The 23,170-nt window shown below is 40.6% G+C and overlaps 1 protein-coding gene across 2 annotated transcripts in view; it reads right to left on the bottom strand.

The window, feature by feature from the left end:
- LOC109937751 (protocadherin-17) overlaps positions 1–23,170 on the bottom strand; it is a 234,516-nt gene that overhangs the window by 86,833 nt on the left and 124,513 nt on the right. The window contains exons 2-3 of one of the 2 annotated variants that reach the window (XM_048598489.1): positions 16,167–16,225; positions 15,876–16,045 (exon numbers count right to left, since the gene is read on the bottom strand). In XM_048598489.1, the coding sequence (XP_048454446.1) occupies positions 15,876–16,045; positions 16,167–16,195 (199 nt within the window). In that variant the 5' untranslated portion in view covers positions 16,196–16,225. Of the gene's footprint in view, positions 1–15,875; positions 16,049–16,166; positions 16,226–23,170 lie in introns of both variants that reach the window. The other variant, XM_048598488.1, reaches the window with a different exon arrangement.

The raw sequence follows: 23,170 nt of genomic DNA, 5'->3' as shown, positions 1-23,170 counted from the left end.
TGGTAGTCAATCATCATCATTCAAAAAAATGCCCAAAAAGGCAAGTTAACTCCCTGCTTTTCAAAGTCCTGGAGATGCTGCTAGACGGAGAGGTGGAGAGGAGGGCAGTGCCTTGTCCTGCAGACTCCCAAAGGAGGCTGTATCACCAGATACAACCAGCCTGGGCACAGATAATGTCCCAGGTCAGTGCTGGGTAAGATGCAAAGCACAGCAGTTCAGGGAGAAGGTTAATGATCTGTTGCGTTCCACAAGGCTAAGTGTCATCAACTTCTCTAGTTACTTCACACTCAAAAAGCCATCACTCACTCTAACTCTAAAAATATTCATCTGGAAGCAATTCCAATCAAATTTTCATTAAATTGTTCCTCAGAGCACATAGTGACCTCAAGAAATTAACAATTAATTTACTGTCTTTGATGCAGAAATAAAGGCCCAAGGGTCTTCACACAAGTGTAAAGGTGAACAGTGAACTAAAGGAGGACAGAATGGGAAAGGTAACTGAAATCTTGCCGAAGGTGCAGATAATTCTATTGCAGGATTAATTTATCAAACACGATTTCTTTTTCACAAAGCTATATTGACTCTGCTGATTTTTATTACCATTTTCCAAATGTCTTACTACTACTACTTCCCTAATAGATTCAAGCATTTTACTGTGACAGATGTTGGATAGTTTTGTCATACTTCTTTCTTGAATAGCAGTGTTACATTTGTAGCCTTACAGTCTGCTGTAACATTTACAGAAGCAAGGGATTCTGGAAGGTTATATCCAATGCATTATTACCTCTGCAGCCATTTTCTTTAAGACCCTAGAATGCAGGTTTTCAAGTCTAGGGTACTTTGCAGCCATTCAGCCATTAGTTTTCTCTGTACAGGGTACATTTTCTTCAGTGGTCATGAATGTTTTAAGTTTCTCCCTGCCTCTGTCTTTTATTTTTCTACTATTTTTGTGATTCTTCTTTTCAATTTTATATCTTCCTTAACCTTCTTAGTTAGCCACAAATGGTATATCCTTCTGGCAGAGTCCATCTTCCTCAATGGAATATACCTTTGTTGAAATATCTCCTTAAAAGTCTACTACTGCATTTCTGTCAGCTTATCTTTTAACGTATTTTCCCATTACACTGGAGGAGACTTTCCTTACAATTGTCTTTATTTACGTTTAAGGCACAATTTTCAGATTCATGTCCATCTTCCTTGAACTGTGTGTGAAATTTTACCATGTTATGATCATCCTTATCTGTTACATCATTAATTATTACTGTCTGATTATACGTTACCTGGTCGAAAATAAATATTCTGTGTTTGGTTCCAGAATCCATTGCTTTAAAAAAATCCTGAAAACACCCAATCAATTCATGCTCTGTGCAAATTTGATGCATTGAATTTACATTAAGATAAAAATCACCCACAACTATTGCAATATCTTCCTAATGAGTCACCATTATTTCATGATTTAGACTCTGTCCTATAGTGTAGCTACCTACCATCAGGGAATCCTTAAACTCAAATTCATGATTTATATCCTTAGCTACTTCTTATCACCACCAAACTGATCTCCTGAACCAAGATGATTTCTCATTACTTTATTGATGTCATTCTTTATTTACAGAGCCACCTCACCCCAGTTTCCTTCTTCCTTTCCTTCCAAAATGTCAAGTTGTATATTCAAACCACAACTGTGATTACTTTGCTGCATACCATATTATACTTTAATTATTCTTTTTATCAGTGTTCTCCAGTCTGACCTTATTTGCTGGTACATTCTTAGGTTTTAATGCTTTGACCCTTCTTGTCACACTTGTAATCATTATCCCCATTGTTACCCTACTGCCTTTTTTTTCTCTGTAACTTTCAAAATTGCCCATCACATAAACCCTCCCACCAAACATTTAGTTTAAATCCCTTGTAACATTATTTGAAAGGACCTTGGTCTTAGTGTAGTTCAGGTGATGACCATCCCCATGGTACAGTTCCCTGATACAGTGTCACGTGAATCAAAAAACATTACTTTCAACATTTTCACATTAATCTGATTTCTCCTATTCTAATTTTCTAGAGGCTCAGATAAGGATTCAAGGACTGTTACTTTTGTCGTGTTTTTTATAGATGTGGAGACGTTGGTGTTGGACTGCGGTGGACAAAGTCAGAAGTCACATGACACAAGGTTATGGTCCAATAGGTTTATTTAAGATCACAAGCTTTCGGAGTACTGTTCCATCGTCAGGTGAAGTGACACTTCAGCTGATGGTCTCGGGGAAGTCAATACAGTTTGAAAGTCAAGTAACAGAACAGAGAGTAAAGAAACAACCAGGAATCCTACTTCAGGTACAACAAGCATTTAGGTTTGGGTAAGGCCAACTTTAACATGATGAGACAGAGACTATCAACACTAAACTGGGCAAATCTGCTCAGGGATGAAACAACAGAAGAGTGGAGGGTGTTTAAAGAGACATTTAACATAATACAAGTTTATTCCCTGGAGAGGGAAAAGTTCTCTTCACAGAAAAAAAAACAGCCATGGTCAATTAAAGAGAAAAGGGACAGCATAAAAAAGGGCCCAGAGAAATGCAAAAAACAGCACAAATCCTGCTGAATGCGCAGGATATAAAGACCAGCAATGGGCTACAAAGCAGCTTCTAAAAGCTACTAAAAGGGATTATGAAAGGAAACTTGCAAGGGACATCAAAATCAATAGAAAGGAATTTTATAGCTACATAAAGGGAAAGCAGATGGTCAGAAGCAATGTTGGCCCACTAAAGACTGAAAGTGAACATTGCCAATGATAATGGGGAAATGGCAGATATGTTGAATAAGTATTTTGCCTCGTGATTTACAGTAGAAAAGAGGGGGTCTTGATTAGATGGGCCAATGGGCCAAGGTGTGGCAAATGGAGTTTAATTTAGATAAGTGATGAGGTGCTGCATTTTGGAAAGGCAAATCGGGGCAGGGCTTATACACTTAATGGTAAGATCCTGGGGAGTGTTGCTAAACAAAGAGATCTTGGAGTGCAGGTTCATCGTTCCTTGATAGTGAAGTCGCAAGTAGATAGGATAGTGAAGAAAGCATTTGATATACTTGCCATTATTGGTCAGTGCATTGCGTACAGGAGTTGGGAGGTCATGTTATGGCTGTACAGGACATTGGTTTGGCCAGTTTTGGAGAACTGCATACAATTCTGGCCTCCCTCCTATAGGAAGCATGTTGTGAAACAGGAAAGGGTTCAGAAAAGATTTACAAGGATGGTCAGAGACAGCAAGAACTGCAGATGCTGGAGTCAGAGATGACACAGTGTGGAGCTGGAGGAACGCAGCAGGCCAGGCAGCATCAGAGGAGCAGGAAAGTTGATGTTTAAGGTCGGGACCCTTCTTCAGAAAAAGTTTACGAACATGTGGCCAAGGTTGGAGGGTTTGAGGTATGGGGAGAGACAGAATAGCCTGGGGCTATTTTCCCTGGAGCGTCGGAGGCTGAGCGGTGACCTTATAGAAGCTTGTAAAATCATGTGGGGCATGGATAGAGTAAATAGGCAAGGTCTTTTCCCCGGGATGGGGGAATCCAAAACTAGAGGGCATAGGTTTAAGGTGAGAGGGGAAAGATTTGAAAGGGACCTAAAGGGCAACTTTTTCACACAGAGGGTGGCGTGTCGTGGAGGCTGTATGATTACAACATTTAAAAGGCATCTGGATGGGGATATGAATAGGAAGGGTTTAGAGGGATATGCTGGCAAATGGGACTAGATTTATTTAGGATATCTCGTCGGCATGGACGAGTTGGACCAAAGGGTCTGTTTCTGTGCTGTATATCTCTATGACTCTAGGTACATGGATTGGAAAGGTTCAGTGGGATATGTGGCAAATGCAGGCAAATTGGACTAGCTCAGTTTAAGAGACCTGGTCAGCATAGACAAGTTGGGCTCAAGGGTCTGTTTTCATACTGTATAACTCTATGATAGCCTGCCGAAAGTCCCCACAAAATTAATAGTGAATCGGGGCCAGGGAGTGAATTAACGTCTGTAATGAGGAAATTAATGGTAAAAAGAGAGTGACGAATCCCTGAGACCTGATGGTTTCCATCCTAGAGTGTTAAAGGAAAAAAAGGAGCACTTTGTAGGTCTGTAACTAAAGTCTTTCAGAATTCCCCAGATGCATGAGCTGTCCCTTCGGATTAGAAAATTGCGCATGTCACTCTCCATTTTAAGAAGGGCACGAGAGGAAACCCAGAGAATTACAGACCAGTGAGCCTGACGTCTGTGGTGGGGAATTGTTGGAGTCTATACTTAAAGATGGGGAAACTGAACACCATGAAAGTTTCACTTAATCAGGGGGAGGTCAGCATGGATTTATGATTCGGTAGGTCATGCCTGACAAACTTTGTTGAATTTCTTGAAGAGATGACTAAGGTAGTGGATACAGGAATATCTATGGATGTTGTTTATATGGACTTCCAGAAGGCATTTGATAAAGTCCCAAAGACTCCGTTAACTAAGGTATAAGCCCATTGAGTTGAAAGCAAATTAAAGATATAGCTAGGAAATTGGCTGAGTTGCAGGTGACAGAAAGTAGGGATAATGGGTAGGTATTCAAATTGACAGGATGTGACCAGTGGTGTCCCACAAGTGTTAGGGCCTCAATTATTCACATTATTTCTTAACAATGGCATATGGATAATGGCATAGAAAGTCATATATCCAAATTTGCTGCTGACAAAAGTCGGATGGCACTGTACACAGCATGGATGACAGCATATAATTACAAAGGAATATTGATACTCAGTGATTGGACAAAACTGTGACAGATGGAGTTCACTGTCAGCAAATGTGACGGTATCCAGTTTGCACCGAGAAAGCATGGACAGGGTACTTTCTAGAATGCATGATGTTAGATACAATGAATGTTCAAAGAGACTTGGGGGTTCTGATGCATTGATTTTAAAATGTCACAAACTGGTGCAGATAAAAATCAAGAAAGCTAATGGAGGACTGGAGTACAAGAATGCAGAAGTTAAGCTACAGCTACATAGAACCCTGGTTAGACCCCACTTGGAGTACTGCAAGCAGATCTGGGCACCACATTTTAGGATGAATATTTTGGCTTTGCAGGGAGTAAAATGTAGGTTTACAAGAATGATACCTGGACTGCAGGGTTAAGTTATGGAAAAATTATACAAATTAGGTTTTCTCCAGAATTTAGAAGGTTAAGGGATGATCTGATCGATGTCTTCAAGATATTAACTAGAAAAGATAGGTAGATAAAGGTAAACTATTCCCATTGGTTGGGGATTCTACAGTCTGAGAATTAGGGCCAGGCCATTCAGTAGAGATGTCAGGAAGCACTTCTACACACAAGGGTTATCAGATGTTTGGAACTATCTTCCACAAATGGCAGTGGAAACTGGATCAGTTGTACATTTTAAATTTGAAATTGATAATTTCTTGTTCAGCAAAGGTATTAAGAGATAAAGGCCAAAAGCAGGTATACAGAGTTTGGCCATAGATCAGCCACAATCTCACTGAATGGTGGAACAGGCTCAAGGGGCTGAACGGCTGATTTCTGTTCCTATGTTTTATATGTACATAATTAATATGGCTCTACTGATTAAACACTGACCTTTTAAAACTCCTACACTTACAAGCAAACAGATACAGGCGAACAATAAAAAATTGGTTTTATGAGTTGAGAAGTAAAGTCTGAGAGCCACAATTCAATAGCATCAATCCACAGGGTTCACTGAGATAATCCTTTTGGCTTGCCAAAACTTTATGTTCTTCAGTTTTTTCTAAATGTTTCTTCACTTCTTCATGAGAGACACAGGGCAATTGAAACACTAACTGCAAAGTCTCTTACTTACTGAGTAAAGGTAATAGCTCTAGTGGGAGAAAATAACTGGCTTTCATCAGACTTCCAGTATCTTTACCACAGAGAATTAGATAGACCACCTGCCCTTCCAGAGGTCAGAAAGCTTCTCAATGTATCATTCACACCCACAAGCTGTTCAGCTCTCAAGGAACCAAATAGAGAGTTGTTCTCAAGTTGATGACCTCTGGAATCCATGTCTGCTCACAATAGGACAAACCAAATACAGTAAGTGTTTTAACCAGGACCTATGGGACCAGGTATGTGCTAGTTGATCAAATATTCTAATTGGTCAAGAGGTCCACATAACTGTAGTAAACCCTGACCAAGTGGAGCTTCAAGACATCAACATTCTGAAAAAAAATCTATGTAAAAACATCAATATACATCCTAAAATCAATGTTAAAAACACAGTTAAGTAATAGAAAAGTAATGTAGGGGGAGTTAACATACATGACTGTTCTATTTTATTTGCTGCATAAATCCTCAGGACATTGCGGTAGATTGCAGTGTTTAAGGTGTATAATTTTTGCTGGCTGTGAAAATCAAGGTTTTAATGCGGACTTGGGGGAGTAACCATCCCACTCTATAAGAGGTATTTTTTAAAAGGTATTATCATTTTAGTGTCAGTCTGTGTCAATTCTTTTCAGGTTTAGGCCATATGTAGACCAGGCCTATGTGGAGGTCCTAACATCTACTTTGGATAGGGGTCTGGATGTCTCTATTAATGCTTGCACCAACATGCAGGGCAATGCACCTCTGGGTTAGACTGTGTACATGTATGATGCACACTAGACTGCCCTGTTCAGTAATGATTTTACACCTGAGAAATGGGGATGAGTAATGAAAGTGCCAGATCTCCATGGCTTTCCAATCTACCCCCTTCGCTCTCCCCAAGGTCCCAAAAACAGGGTAGTCTGTGCCCTTTTCTCCATACTGTCTCCCTTCTCCTTCAATGTCACGAACCTGATTTTCCTCTGTGTAATTGTATGACTATTATCATTACTATTCTAAGGATTTGTAATTGAAAGGGATTTCCCTTCACTCATATAGATTGGCAATGACATCAGGTACATGGAGTGATTCAGCTGAGGTTACAAAATACCAGATCTGTTCTGCCCAATTTTTATTCATATTTATTCCTTTCCCAGTAGGTGGCTGAATTTCTGACTGCAATTATCTTTGAAGAGCTCCTGTAGTCCTTCATTGATTATTCTTTATTTTTCATCTTTAAATCCTTCATAAATGCAGTTCGTTGAATAGACTGTTGTGCAATGTTTTTCTGTATCAGATTTTAAATAACATTTTGAAAGACCATACTCAGCAAATTTTCCATTGACGCCAAAGGGTAATTTTCAGATTGATGAATGGAAAGAAAAATTAAGCAATTTCTGAAAAAGTTGCCCATCTTGCAATGCCAATTTTATTGTTCACCAGCAAGTTGCAAATTACCTTGTCAGGCATCCTCCACCACTTCCTCTAGCAGCTCATTCCATACACGCACTACCCTCTGCATGAAAAAGTTGCCCCTTAGGTCCATTTTATAGCTTTCCCCTAACATGCTAGACCTCTAGTTTTGGACTCCCCTACCTTTGTGTCACCTAAAAACTAGCCTGATTACCTGTATACGGACTAACGAGATCACAGAAAACTGATGGTAGGCTAATCTGGCTAAAAACAGAATGATGTAAACTGTCGGATTTATGTTTTTTAATGTCATTTGTTGTAAGTTTTGTTTTGGGTTAGTAACCAATGGGTTTTTTGCATCTGAAATTAAGAATTAACTTTAAAAATTTCTATAGCCGTGACAAATTCTTTGAATACAGCTTTTGAGGTCTGACTATAGAGTTAATGAGATTTCTGCACCACCAACAGACTTTTGTTTATTTTGGAGAGGGGGACAACAAGGTGTAGAGCTGGATGAACACAGCAGGCGAAGCAGCATCATAGGAGCAGAAAGGCTGACGTTTCGGGCCTAGACCCTTCATCAGAAAAGGGGGAGGGGAAGGGGGTTCTGAAATAAATACGGACAGAGTGGGAGGCAGATAGAAGATGGATAGAGGACAGGATAGGTGGAGAGGAAACAAACAGGTCGAAGAGGCGGGGATAGAGCCAGTAAAGGTGAGCGTAGGTGGGGAGTTAGGGAGGGGATAGGTCAGTCCAGCCTTGTTTATTTTGACTGCTTTGTGATCCAGCAAGGTAAATAACAGCACCTTGATGTTTGTTACAATATTCTTTTTAAGGTTATAGAAACACCCATTGCTTTTTTTTTAGCTTATATGATTGAGTTTGAGTAATTCTGTAAAGAGCAGTGCTCCTAGAATAGAAATTCAAATAATGAACTAGGTTAAAGTGGAGAATTAGAGTTAGCGCGAGACCAGAGGTGTTGTTTAAAACCCTGAAGAGCTTGCTTTTAACTGAGTTCATTTAAGCAGGTGTATGATAGCTCCACAAAGTTATCTGCATATCCAGGCTAAAAATTGAAGTCACAAGTTACTTAAACCAACATACTCATTAGAACAGGGGCTCTGAAGTGAATATCATAGAAACCCTGAAGTGTGGAATCAGGCCATTCAGCCCAACAAGTCCACATTGACACTCAAAGAACATCCCACCCAGACTTAACCCCTATCCTATCCCTGTAACCTTGCATTTCCCATGGCTACACCACTTAATCTACACATCCCTGGACATTATGGGCTTTTAGCATGGCCAATCCACCTAACCTGCACATCTTTGGTTTGAGAGAGGAAACCGGAACACCCAGAGGAAACCCACATAGACACCGGGAGAATGTGCAAACCCCACACAGACAGTTGCCCAAGTCTGGAATCAAACCCAAGTCCCTGGCGCTATGATGCAGCAGTGCTAACCACTGAGCCTCCCCCAACTGTACTGTACAAATGGTATTTTGGGTTCTGTGGCAGGAATCAGTATGATTTGGGTATGATACAAAAGCTGTTTTTTTTAATTTAATATATAGAAGTGTGTTTTGGCATTGTACTTTTATTGTGTGTTTAAAAATCTTTGAATTGATATTATAAGTAGACAGCTTGGATTATTCCATTTTACCTTCATTTATTTTATTTTTCTGTTGAAAGATTGAGTGCTTATGTTTCAGAAACAGACGACTTATTCAAACCAAAACAAGTCAAAATATGATCTATCAAGCCAGGTTTTTGTCTGAGATCAGGCTTGTCCAGTAATAGCATCAACTTGGATCATAACAACAGTCAGATACAACAAATTTGGTATGACAAACAGCTTGGCAACAAAATTCCTCAAATGCACATGTTCAACAACAGGTATCTTTAGCAGTATTCTGTCAGGAAGTACTGCAATTGTTTACTCAAGGTATTGTCTCTCATGCAGGAGAATGATCCTCTTCAGCTGTAAAAAGTGCCTGTGCAATGCTGTTGTTGGCAAGGGACTTGGTGGAGACATGTGGTGTATGAATTACTGATGTAATCAGTATTCAGTGTAATCAGTGAATTACTGATGTAATTCTACATCACTATGCTGTTTCAATATTCTAGCCCTGCAGTACCTTTGTTACTTCAAAATATTTTATCAGGTTCACTAATTGCCCAAACTAGCAATCAGCAATAAACATTGGCCATGCGTGTATCCTGAGAATGTTTTTAAGAAATTGGATGAAGAGAGCATTATCTTTGGTAAAGTAAGCAGAAGCCACCATCTTTCCTCTTTTGTTGAATTGAAGTTTCCACCAATTATCGAAATAAACAAAAACTCCCCAACACAAACAAGCGATGTCCTCCCTGGCATCCTGGGCTTTTTATTAATTGTTGGTAATCCTGATAAATCACAGCTCAGACATTCAGGATATGCCTATGGGCTCTATATTGAGACTGCAATTGTGATGTGGGATGACCTAATTAAATACATGTACACAGATCACTATCCATCCAAAAAAAATTTCTCTTCAGTATATTTTTTACTTGATTCTTCTAAGAATTCAATTAATCAGTGATGTATGAAGTATGTTAATAAGTTTGTTCTTCACTTTCTTGGTAATAATGGAAATCATATTCTGGACAATTATATTTATAGTCTGGCAGCTATAATTTGTGAAGGAATAAATAGGTGTAAAACTGTTCGTAAATTCTATTCACTGTTTCTTGGCTTGCAATGTTGTGAAATGTGATTTGACTTCAGTCTCTATTTATTATCAAAATTAACATCAGTTTTAGAATTTAAATGTAGTTGTGTTTCAACTGAATTAAAACTTAAAACAAGGTAAGCATGTTAAATTTAATAGAAATAGCAGGATGTTTGGTAATTTGATTATGGAATTGAAATCACAATGTGCCTTTCAGATTCTGATGCCCAAATACTATGGGCTGAATTTTATTGTACCCCATGGATATTAAAATAGGCAGGTAGACCTGTAAAATAGAGTCCCATGCCACCACCTTCCTCTACCGATGACCTTCAAATTGATAATCAATATCCAGTAAAGGGCTCCATTTTGCCACAGCTCTGATTTAACAAGTGAGAGAAGAGGCCGGCACTAAATGTGTAAGCTGTGTGACAATCTAATTTCTGAAGAAGGGTCTAGGCCCGAAATGTCAGCTTTCCTGCTCCTCTGATGCTGCTTGGCCTGCTGTGTTCATCCAGCTCTACACCTTGTTATCTCTGACAATCTAATATGACAGACTTAGCTCGGTAGGCTGTTGCTGAGTGAAATGGGGAGGCGCCTTCATCCCAGGCCCTGTGCCAATCACAGCATTACACCAGCATCCCAACAACTTTGTCTTTCCAAATTGTGCTTCCCGCATCCTGTCCAACATGCCCTCACCCACTTAGTCAGAGCCTACTGACATGAATCCAGAGTGGATTTACATCAGGTTGAGGACATCAACCTGTGGTACCTCATCCTTGCAGGGTTCCTGCAATACCAACATGACCACGGATCCCAGTGGGATGCAAAGCCTCTGGCTTTCTATTTGCTAGCAGTTCCATTAGCAAGGACTCTGCCTGGAGATGCATCTTAAGTCCTGCCTCATACTCATCCTCATTAAAGGATCACCACCCAATATGTTAAAAGCAGGTTGAGATGGCCAAAAAAATCATGGACTGCAGACAGCCAACCTTCATACAATCCAGCCCAATTAAACAGTAATAAGATCTTACAATTTTTATATTGATTTTTCCTTTTTATTCACTCATGGGACATGGGTGTCACTGGCTGGCCAGCATTTATTGCCCATCCCTAGTTGCCCCTTGAGAAGGTGGTGGTGAGCTGCCTTCTTGAACTGCTGCAGTCCATGTGCTGTACATAGACCCACAATGACATTAAAGGGGGAATTCCAGGATTTTGACCCAGCAACAGTGAAGGAACAGTGATATATTTTCAAGTCAGGATGGTGAGTGGCTTGGAAGGAAACTTGCAGGTGGTGGCGTTCCCATGTATCTGCTGCCCTTGTCCTTCGAGATGGCACTGGTCATGGGTTTGGAAGGTGCTGTGTGAGAGTTTTTTGGTGAATTCTTGCAGTGCATCTTGAATTCTGCTACTGAGTTTCAATGGTGGATGGAGTGGATGCTTGGGGATGTGCCAATCAAGCAGGCTGCTTTGTCCTGGGTGTTGTATAGCTTCTTGAGTGTTGTTGGAGCTGCAAACTTCCCTAAATTGTGCCTTGTAGCTGATGGACAGACTTTAGGGAATCAGGAAGTGAGTTGCTACTAACATCTAACCTGCTGTTGCAGTCACTGTGCTTATGTAATGAGTCCACTTGAGTTACTGGTCAATGGTAATCCCCAGAATGCTGTTGGTGGGTTATTCAATGATGGTAATGCTATTGAATGTCAAGGGGCAATTGGTTAGATTGTCTCTTAGTGAAATTAGTCATTGCCTGGCATTTTGTGTGGCGCAAATGTTACTTGCCACCTTTCAGTCCAAGCCAGGATATTGTCCAGATCTTGCTGCATTTGGGCATGGACTACATTAGTATCTGAGGAGTCATGAATGGTGCTGAACATTGGGCATTCATCAGCGAAAATCCCCACTGCTAACCTTATAATGGAGGGAAGGTCATTGATGAAGCAGCTGAAGGTGGCTGGGGCTAGGACATGATCCTGAGATTCTCCTGCAGAGATGTCCTGGAGCTGAGATGACTGACCTCCAACAACCACAACTACCTTTCTATTTGCCAGGTATGACAGCAACCACTGGAGAGATTGTCCCCTGATTTCCACTAACTCCTGTTTTGCTAGGGCTCTTTAATGTCACACTTATCAAATATGGCCTGGATGTCAAGGGCTCTCACTTTTACCTCACCTCTGGATTCAGCTCTTTTGTCCATGTTTAAGCCAAGGCTGTGAAGAGGTTCAGGACTAAAGAATATAGTTGAATGTGTGAGAGTCTACAGAACACCAATGATGTGTAGCAATATCTTCAAAGCAGAGATAACTAGTTAATTTCAAAAGCTTCTTCATTAAAATCTTTTACTGAAATATATAGAAAGGACCTTGGGTGACTGTGTGATGAGCAGTAAAATTTTCATCATCATTAATGCACTGCACTATATTACAAGTTAGCTGATGAGTTCTGGCAGTATTTAAGATTATGTATATCAAAAGAGAATTCAAAACACAGTATCATTTGATTTATATTTGTCTCAGGTATAGGAAAAAATGCATTTTTAAAATTTTCGTTATTGTAAATAGGTGTTTCCTCTTGAGGTGCATTTCCACAGCTTTAAAACTAGCTTTTGTTTTCATTAAATAAGCTTTAAGAAGCTCACTTCTTTGAAATTTCAATCGAACAGATTGTTTGTTTTATTTCTAATCTATACTGTTTCATCCTCCTGATTCTTTTTTAGTCTGTGTTTGCTTTTGATTTTGTCTGCTTCTTTTACATCTTTAGGGAACTTTTAGTGAGAACTTTGTTGGAATGAGCTGGTTTTTAAAAAGACAGAGAGCTTTAAGAGCATGACACATTTGTAATAAATGAAGGATGAACACTGAACTAGGGCTGCAGAAACTCAAGTTAAAATGAAAACTAAGGCATAATAGGAAAGACAAGTTCTGCGCATCCTGATCATTACCTCTATGCCTGCACTCGGAAGTTGTGTAAGTACAATCATTCTTTGATTTACTCCTGACAGAATATTGAAAATTTTGGAAAATCTCTAAAGATGATAAGCCAGAACACAAAGCACATGTACTTAGTTCTGCCAGTATCAAGTATCAAAATATTCTATATCAGCCTTTATCCTGCATAACTTAATATATGCATGTGGGAAAAATATATTTTAGCTTGTGAAAAGCTCACGACTCCTTCACTTGTAGTGTTTGATTTAAAAAAAACTTCAGAGTTACAGAGCCCAAGGGCTCTCACAAAGTCAGAGATAGCTGTTGTCTTCAGTTATTCTGAGTGAAATACCTGCAAAACGTTTACTCAAGCTGTTTATTATTGGATATTCTGTTCAATTTCCCCGAGGATTCCACCTACCTTCTCTTTTGAGAATTCTGCCACTTTAAAACATTGGGGCGGTAAAGTACTCAGTGACCCGTTAAATATCAAAAGACACCTACTCTTCTTTGGCACTTAACAGAAGGCACAATATCTGTTTCCAAATTCGTTTTCATGGTTTTGCTACAATAATCCTACTACCCCGGGTGTTCTTTTTATTTAAATGGTGTTGAATTATATTTTATTTTGTTGACTATTTGAAAAATTAAGGCTGTCAAATCAATTCCTAAGGACAGGTCAGAAGAAAGAAAGTAAAATTACATTCTACAATTCCAATTTAATACAATCAAAATCGCTCAGTTGGGAGAGTGAGGGGGTGGGGGGGTAGTTGGGTGAGGGAAGATGAAAAAACTGCTTGCGATCCTGGGAAGAGAATAGCCCACGATATTCTGTGGAGCAGATGTGCTTGACAAAGTAAGTTACAAAAGAGAATTGACCTTTCTTTGACAGCCAGCTATTGGCTACTTATTCGGTTGGATACGAACAGAAAAGGCAAACTTCTGAGAGGAATTTTGAAACAGGTATGCAGCTTATCTGTTTCAGACCACACAGAAAAGTCTGATTTTTAAATAATCTTTTTAAAGAATGTGGGCACGCAGTTTACTGCCAATCCATAATTGCCCAGGGGGCAGTTCAAAGTCAACCACATTGCTGTGGATCTGGAGTCACATGTAGACCAAATCAATAAGGATGGAAGCTTTCTTCCCTAAAGGACATTAGTGAAACACATGTCCCTTTTCAAACAATCAAAAGTGCTTCCATAGTCATCATTTGGCTGGCATTAAATCCAGATCTTTATTAATTCAGATTTCATCATTTGCTATGGTGGGATTTGGATGCATCACTCCAGAACATTAAACTAGAATTCTGAATGACCAGTCCAGCGAAGTCACTACTACACCATCACCTCTCCTTAAACTGTCAATGCTGATGTGACACTGAATATACATCAGGTACTCATGGCATGCAGGACATGGCCTTGCAATACTGGATATTCCCGCCCACATTGTGACTAAAGGTTGGGCGCAACACTGCTTCATTTCTATTCCACCCCTTTATTAAATGCAACATGCAGGAGAATACAATACAGCATAGGAACAGGCCCTTCAGCCCTCTAAGCCTGCACTGATTCCTAGTCCTTATTTAGACCTGCTACTTATTGCCCACACACGGTTTCTGTCCCTCTGCTCGCCTCCCATTCACGTGTCCATGAAGATACGCCTTAAACGTTGCTAACATGCCTACTTCCACCAACTCCACTGGCAGTGGATTCCAGGCACCCACCATGCTCTGTGTGAAAAATGTTCCCCACACTTCTCTCCTAAACATCCCCCCTCACCTTGAACCTTTATCATCTTGTAGTTGACGTTTCCGCCCTGGCAAAAAGATTCTGACTATTCACCCTACCTATGCCTCTCATAATTTGGTAGACGTCTATCATGTTTCCCCTCAGCCTCTGTCTTTCCAGTGAAAACAATCGAGTTTACCCAACCTCTCCTTATGACTAAAATCCTCCAGACCAGGCAACATCCTGGTAAATCTTCTCTGAACCCTCTCAAAAGCATCCAGGTTCTTCTGGCAGCCTGGCAACCAGAACTGCACTCAATATTCCAAATGTTGCCTAACTAAAGTTTTATACTGCTATAAAATAACTTGCCAGCCTTTTATATTCGATCCCCCAGTTGTATGCCTTCTTGACCAGCTTATCCACTTGTGTTGCCACTTTCAGGGATCTTTGGATCTGTCAGTGCTCCTAAGAGTTCTGCCATTTATTGTATAATTCACACCTGAATTTGATCGTCCAAAATACATTACCTTGTAATTGTCTAAATTAAACTCCACCTGCCATTCCTCTGCCCAAATTGGCAATCTATCTATATCCCACTGCATCCTTTGACAATCCTCATCACTATCTGCAACTCTGCCAATTTTGGTGTCATCCTCCCTCCCGGTCTTGCTGCTGGCTCTTCCTGGAAGGAACACGCCTGAACCGAAACTAGGTCCAGGAACCCCCACGCTCAATTTTAAATCTTCAAAGTTCTTCTTACTTAAAATTCAAGATTCATTGAAAGAAGGGGTAGATTTTACTACATTACATCCCTTTGGAAATTGACAGTGTGCATCATTGTACTGAGCCACAGAGGTCAGCACATCTAGCAGGGTATCTGTCCCTGTGAAAGTGCTTCGTTGTTGAATTATTACTGTGTCCAAATCTCCAATTCTGCTGTGGACCCACAAAGGTCTAGGATCAAAGTGCAAACTTGCTAAATCTACCTGCCAATGTCTTTAATTTGTAAATTTAAAACACCATTCAATGGAACAAAGTGAGCTTTGTTTTGAAGCAGGGGTGATAAAGAAAGTCACCTGCTCAGCATTATTATTTTCAATGGATCCTTTCTCCGCTTCTCATAATAAAAGTAATCCGTCTCTGTCACATTTTTTACGTAGGGAAACATCAAATTTTCTCTTCAAAAATATTTTGTGCGCCTGGAGTTTTTTGCTCTTGAGTCATTACAGCTTTAACTAACCTTGTTCAGGGACTGGGGGTTTGGTTGTTGTAGATTTTATCTTGAGTGCTTCCTTGGCAGACATGTCACAGCAGGAACCTTTATTAGTATCCTGATCGCTGTCGGCTTGGTCACTGTCTCCATGTCCGCTGTCCCTCAAACTAACCCTCTCTGGATCTTTGAACGTGGAACTACTGTAACAAAAGACAGCACTGTTCATTACCACATCAGTTTTCAGTAATTTGGTGTGACTGAGCAATGCGGACAGGAATGCAAATGCAATTCCTGAGCAAGAAATTTAACAGGACTTACCTTTGAACAAACTGCTGCCTGCTGCCCATGTAATTGGGCTCTGTGGGAAAATTGTCTGTCTGTGAAGAATAGATGAAGAAATTTAAGATTATTGGTACATATTAAAATCTCCTAGAGTGAAACAAAATTTCCTATAGGAAGATGATTAATAATTTAAGAATTCATTTTTATCTTTAGATTTGTCCAGCATAATTCCTTTCAATAAAAAACTACCCCTATAATTGCTTATCCCAAACAAACAGATTACCACAGGGCAAAAATTTTGCTGGTTTAGTGCGACTGTGAAAAAGCAAATAGCTCCTTATTTTGATAAATTTGAATTTCAGTGTGGATAAAATTAAGGAAAATGCTGGTTCTCCATTAACATCAAACGGTTCTGGGTGGGATTTTCAATTCATTATTATTATTATTATCACTTTACAATTTGGAATTATCTTCAATATTGCATTAGATTACTTTCAGAAGAAATGACACACTTCAAAGAATGGCACTGGCAGCTTTATTTTCTGACAGAGTGTGTTTAATTTTCTCTAGTAGAGATCTGGTTAATGTTTTTGTGTCAAATTTCTCTGAATTATTTAAGAGCATTTAAAATAATTGGATAAATTACTTTGTATAACACACAGCAAATAATATATGACTGAAGTAGACTATGCTGAGACAAGGTTAAACACAGCAGATGATGTTTGAACTTTCCAAGTAATCAAACGTTTTTGATAAATAAGTGTAAAAATCCCCACTCTCAATTTCTAAAGTGCAAAAAAAATGTTGAACAGATTTGCAAGGAGCTATGTAACCATGCAAAATTACTGCCTCCAGTGAGTAGAAACAATAAGGAGGTTTTTGATCTTCTGAGTGTAAAGTACTGATACAAAGGTGAGTAATGAACTATCACTTCAATTGTTTTAGACACTGACAGATGTTGGTAGCTTTATTCTCCTGCAGAATATTCGAAGGCACATTTTCAAAGAAAACATAAAAGATAAAAATTTTGTAAATGAAACATAATTAGGTATCTCAAATAGTCATCGTATTTGTTATATTCTACAATATTAAGACACTTTTCATACTATTCTGTGATATTAGGCTCTTTGTTTTTAGTTCAAAAAAGATGTACAGAGTAATAAACAGACACTACAAATATGATTTGGATTTCTGGTCTGTAACAACTACAGAAGCTGGATCCTATTAGACGTTGCTGAATTTAACAATTAAAAAAACCTAAGTAATGTGCGTCCACACAAATAACATTTTTGTCCCTTTTACAAAACCTTGTTGTTATACTGATTGTTGGACAATAAAGTCTATGTAAATCTTGTTAATTTCTACAGAAACGGCATAAATCAATGTATTTCATTTGCACACAAAGAAATCGAAATTGCTGGAGAAATTCAGTGGGTCTGGCAGCATCTGTGGAGAAAAAGCAGAGTTAATGTTTCAGGTTGTCTGAAGAAGGGTCATTGGATCTGAAACATTAACTTTGTTTCACTCTCCACAGATGCTGCTAGACCTGCTGAGTTTCTCCAACAATTTTGATTTTTGTTTCAGCTTTCCAATATCTGGAGTTCTTAGTTTTATTTATTTCATTTGGCATAGGAGGGGGAATTTCCTCCTCTCAAAGTGGTAAAGGTAGCGTGAAGGACAAATAGTTAAGACTGGGAGATGTCTACCCTCTTCCCGCTACCTGAGAAATTAAGTTCCAAGCTGGAAGATCCATTGGTAAGCTTCTCCACCCACCAATTAAGGCATTTAAATGGTCAATTAACAACTATTTAAAGGCCTTGACCTGCCTGGGTGGTGACTGCTTCCACTCTGGGCAGAACAAGAAAGAGCTGGCCTAACGGCCTGATGAAAAACCAGGGTGGAGAGGCTCTCAGTTTGGGGTAGATGTGGCAGGGTGGGGATTTGTACTAGTTGTGCAAGACTGAGGCACTTGACTTCGGATGATGGAAGGCTTAGGGGACATCTGAGAGCAAGCCCCTACTCTCTCTTCAAACCCTACTCTCTGGTGTTGGAAGAATGCAAGTCGTTGACAAATAATGTGAATAAGTGAGGTCCTAACACAGATCCCACTTACTAATAACATGTGCCCTTCTTGCCACTGATAAGCTATCTGGGTGATAGGCAGTGGAAAACCACTGCCGAGTTCTGGGGTTGCAGATTTCTGATTGGCTAGCAGTTCTAGGTGGGCAGGGCAGGGTCATTCATCATTCTACTAGAAAATCCACTGGGTGCCAATCAGCCATCCAACTGGCATATGACCCCGGCAGGGGTTTCCAAACAAGGTAAGCCCTGCGTTTTTCCCCATAGACTTTATTGTCCAACAATCTGTGTAACAAGATTTTGTAACAGGGGCTGGAATATTATTTGTGTGGATGCAAGTTACTTAGATTTTTAATTGCTAAATTCAGCAATGCCTAATAGGATCCAGCTTCTGTGGTTGTTACAGACCAGCTTTTGGACTTATTTTGGAAGCAGGGAAATCCCACCTGTAGTCATTTCCTTTGTACTTGTGAAGGTTGCTTTCTGGGCAAACTTCCCAGAATGGAAGCTGCAGAGCAAAGGCAGTGTTCATTAGCTCACAGTGTCCCACCAGCCTGGTGAGCTCTTGGTTTATCTGAATTCAGACAACCATAAGACCATCGAGTCTGCCATTAGATCATGACTGCTATGTTCCACAACCTCATTCTCCTGCCATCATCCCTTAACACTTGACCCACTAACAATCAAGAATCTATCTATTTCTATCTTAAATACACTCAATGACTTGGCCTCCACAAACCTCTGTGGTAATGAATTCCACAGATTAGCCACTCCCTGGCTGAAGAAATTCCTACTCATTTCAGTTCTAAATAGGTATCTCTTCATTCTGAGGCTGTGCCCTCAAGTACAAGTCTCTCTGACTAGTGGAAAAATCTTCTCCACATCCACTCCATCCAGGCCTCTCATTATTCCACAAATTTCAATCAGATCCCCCCCCAATACTTCTAAACTCCATCGAGTACAGGCCCAGAGTCCTCAACCACTCTTCATATGACAAGCCCTTCATCCCCAGAATCATTCTTGTAAACCTCCTCTTGAACCACTCCAAAGGCCAGGTCATTCTTTCTTTGATACCAGGCCCAAAATTGCTCACAATATTCCAAATGCAGTCTGACCAGGGCCTTATACAGCTTCAGCAGGACATCTCTGCTCTGACATTGCATTTGCAGTGAATTTTAGCAATGCCACAAGTCATGCTCTCCCTGAGAGGGTCACACTCAATATTGACTAACATTGCCTAACATCCATCACAAAGAAAGAGAATATTCTAACACTAGTTGGACATCAATCTCAGGTAGCAGATCCTTATGCCATGAGTTCCTTGTGACAAGATGATGTAAAGTAGCAGTTGTACGAAACAACAATCCTTCCAATTATCCCAGACTTTATTCATAACATGTACCTCCAATGAGTCCCCTCCGCTTTTCCACCATCACACACATAAACGCCCCACCAAAACACCTCCAAAGCAAAATCTGAAACTCAACTCACTACAAAATCCTGTTAACGCTGGGAAAATTGGTGCTTTCAATACCAAGATAACAAGGTGTAGAGCTGGATGAACACAGCAGGCCAAGCAGCATCACAGGAGCAGGAAGGCTGACGTTTCGGGCCTAGACCCTTCATCAGAAAATCAGAAACCACTTTCAATACCAAGATAGGTAAGAGTTTTGATTGAAATGGATGTCAAAGGATATGGAGCAAAGGCAGATAAGTGGGAGATCAGCATGAAAATATGTAGTGATAGTGAGTGGATCCACCCTCGGAATCCCCCAAATTGTTTGGGAAAATCCACCCATAGGGTGGGGGGTCAGGAGTGACCACAGAAAAGTTGGCCCATGAACAGAATGATAGGAAAGAGTGAGAACCTTAGCATTGACCTTACATCTGTAAATGCAGGCAAAAACTGGACTGTAATTGGAGGAGCAGAGAGAGTGGCAGCAGTCAAGAAGGCTGCAGGAAACTGGGTGGGCATAGGTAGCAAAGCTGCCAGGAAGGGGAGCAAGGCCAGTAGGCAAGATCGATGAAGCCAAAGAGCAAATACCAGTGCGGCCAGAGATTAAGGCCACTGAGAATGGGGAGGAACATTAGTGTGATCAGGGAGGGAAGTCTGGGAGTGAGGCCAAATACCGAAGTTGGGGAGTGAGTATGGGGGCCTGGGGAAGGTCAAGGGTCTATAGAGTGAGCCCGGTGCCCAGGAGCAAGGCCTGAAGCACTGTAAAGGGAGAAGAGACAAGCTACAGGGGAGGGGCAAAGAACAAGCTGCAAAGTGGGGTGGGACAGAACAGCTGAAGAGGGGAGTGAGGACCTAAAGTGGGGAGAAGGGCAGCAAGGAGTGAGGAGAGGTTGCAAAGTGGGAGGAGAGGAGCTACATATGGATGGCAAGTTGCTGCTAAGGCAGGCTGAGGAGCTGGCAACAGAAGAGAGACAGGGAGAAGAGGGAGAGTAGCTGCAAACTGGAATGAAGGTCTGCAAATCATGGACTGGGTCTTCAAAAGGTTGGGACAGAGTGGCTACGAAAATGAACCAGTTTTAAGTTTTTCAACAAAGGAATACTAAGTTTACTGGGAACAGTTAATAATTCCTTGTAAATTAATGTGGCCATCTCCAGATTTAAACTACAAGAGATCAGGAAGTACTAAATGGGAGAATGCGATTGTAATCACGAATCAATTGTTTTCTTTAATACCGAACAATTTTATTTCATGATGACTTGCATTTATAGGTTGTCACCTCTTAAAAAATGTCACATACTGTGAATTATTTGAGGAGCAGTGACCTGTGTTACAGACAAATAAACGACCGTTTAGCCGTGACCCCATTAGTTCACAGAAACCATGTTTAGGGTGATGGGTGGAAGTCTGTATGGGGCCTCTGGAACTACGTTCAGAGATTAAAAATAAAAAATGAAAACATGAATCATCCCTCATACTCTCATTTCCTCACTCTCCATTCCTCATACATGTCAAGCCATGCCACATAAGGCATTGCACCACACCACAGTCCCCTCCTCTATGCCAAGCCATGCCTCTGCACCCGTACCTCACATATCAAGCTAAATCCCTGTCCATAACTCCGATGGCACTCATATCAGCTCCAAGATAACCATCTCCCATGGGCCCTCATACTTTTTAGTGCCCAATAATCCCCATGGTCCCTTAGACATCCTGTGCTAACACAGTTCTACCTCATTACACACCCACCACTCTTTGCACTTCTTGACCCAGGCCAACTCAACTATTATCAGCACGGGCATATCTCAGGATGCATGCTGGCAGAAAGTAATCTATCTATTGATAATGTCACTCATGAGAAAAACACACAGAAACAAAAAAAAATCAACACAGTGAAATTCCTTCAACTAATCCCTAATGAAGACAAATATTTCTATCTATGAGCAGGTGGCTGTTGATCAAAATGTTCACTTGATAGATATGCCTTGAGTAGAAAATCAGTCATGCACCACAAATGCTTTCATGAATCACTCTCTTTACCACCAGTATAGAGTGGCAGCAGTGTGTACTATCTAAAAGATGCACTATAGTAACTCATCAAATTTCCTAAGACAAGTAGATTAGATGTGTAGAACACCACTGGCTGCAAATTCCCCCCTAAGTATCACAACATCTTAAATACAGTCACGGAGTCAAATCCTACAATTCCCTTCCTACTTGCACTGTGAGTGTCCCAAGGACTGCAGTTGTTTGACAAGGCAGCTCACCACCAACGTCTTTCTGCAAGGCTTAGGAAGGGAAATAAAAACTAGCGTAACCAACAATGCCCACATCACATGAATAATTAAAGTAAACGTGTTTATTCATTTTCTATGCATAAGCACACATAATTTTCACATTCCCAAATGATACCCTACCTTTATCATAGAGCAGCCTGCTTCCATCAGTAGTGTCCTAGGACCAGATCCAAATTGATACCTTACCTCTTCAAAATGGCACCCAGCCTGTCCAGTGAAATGCACTGAGAATGGACCTACTCTAATCTTCACAGCCCAGCCACCCCGAGTTCTACATTCCAAGAACCCCAAAACCTGAATTTTCATGGAGGCAGCTGGTTATTTCGATGGTCACTGCTTTTGGGAACAGTTCACGCATGAGCTACAGGCTGTCCCCAATCCTACCTCCATGAAATGAGTGACACTGAGCTCAGGAGAGGGACTCCGGTTTACCGGCTTCTTCTGGCAATGGGGATGCTCTGCATTGTGTCAAAACCCAGGTCTAAGTGACTGTATCACCTTATGAACTGGTTAATGCGATTGAAAAAGAAGTATCCAAAATCAACAAGCATTATTTGAGAAATCTTAAAATAAGCTTTCAGGAAAAAAAAAACATTTGATCCATGATGCAGCTGATGCGTAGAGCTGCCATGATCTAACTGAATGGTCAGCAGGCAACGAGCTGAATGGGAAGTGCTGGAAAATCCCAGCAAGTTTGGTAACATTTGTGGAGAGAAATCAGTGTTAACATTTGGGTCCAGTGACCCTTCTTCAGAGCGGATGATAGCTAGGAAAAGGATGGCTTTTATGTAGAAGACACTGTGGTGGGGGGGAGGAGTAAGCGACAGGTGGGGATAGAGCCCAAAGTGAGAGAAAAACAGTTGGAATGATAAAGCAGTGCAGAAAGGTCAGCCTGGGAGAATGAATAGCTGCTACTGGGGCCTATTAGTGGCTGATAATGGGTTGTGTGTGGTAGCAGTCAGTGTGTTGACAAGGCCTGGTGCGTTGGGGTGGGGGAAAGCATGGGGAAACGTGCTAAAGCCCTAAAATTGTTGAATTCAGTATTAAACCCGGATGACGTTAGCGTTCCCAAGCAGAAAATAAGGTATTGTTCTTCCAACATGCGCTGAGCTTCGCTGGAGCGCTGCAGCAAGCCTGAGACAGAGATGTTGGCTGGGGAACAAACTTGGCACTTCAACACACCACAGTGTTCCCTGGCCAACATCTCTGT

The sequence above is a fragment of the Rhincodon typus genome, chromosome 6, assembly GCF_021869965.1.
Source record: "Rhincodon typus isolate 14 chromosome 6, sRhiTyp1.1, whole genome shotgun sequence".
Lineage (NCBI taxonomy): Eukaryota > Metazoa > Chordata > Chondrichthyes > Orectolobiformes > Rhincodontidae > Rhincodon > Rhincodon typus.
This window is presented reverse-complemented; position numbering and strand designations above follow the sequence as displayed.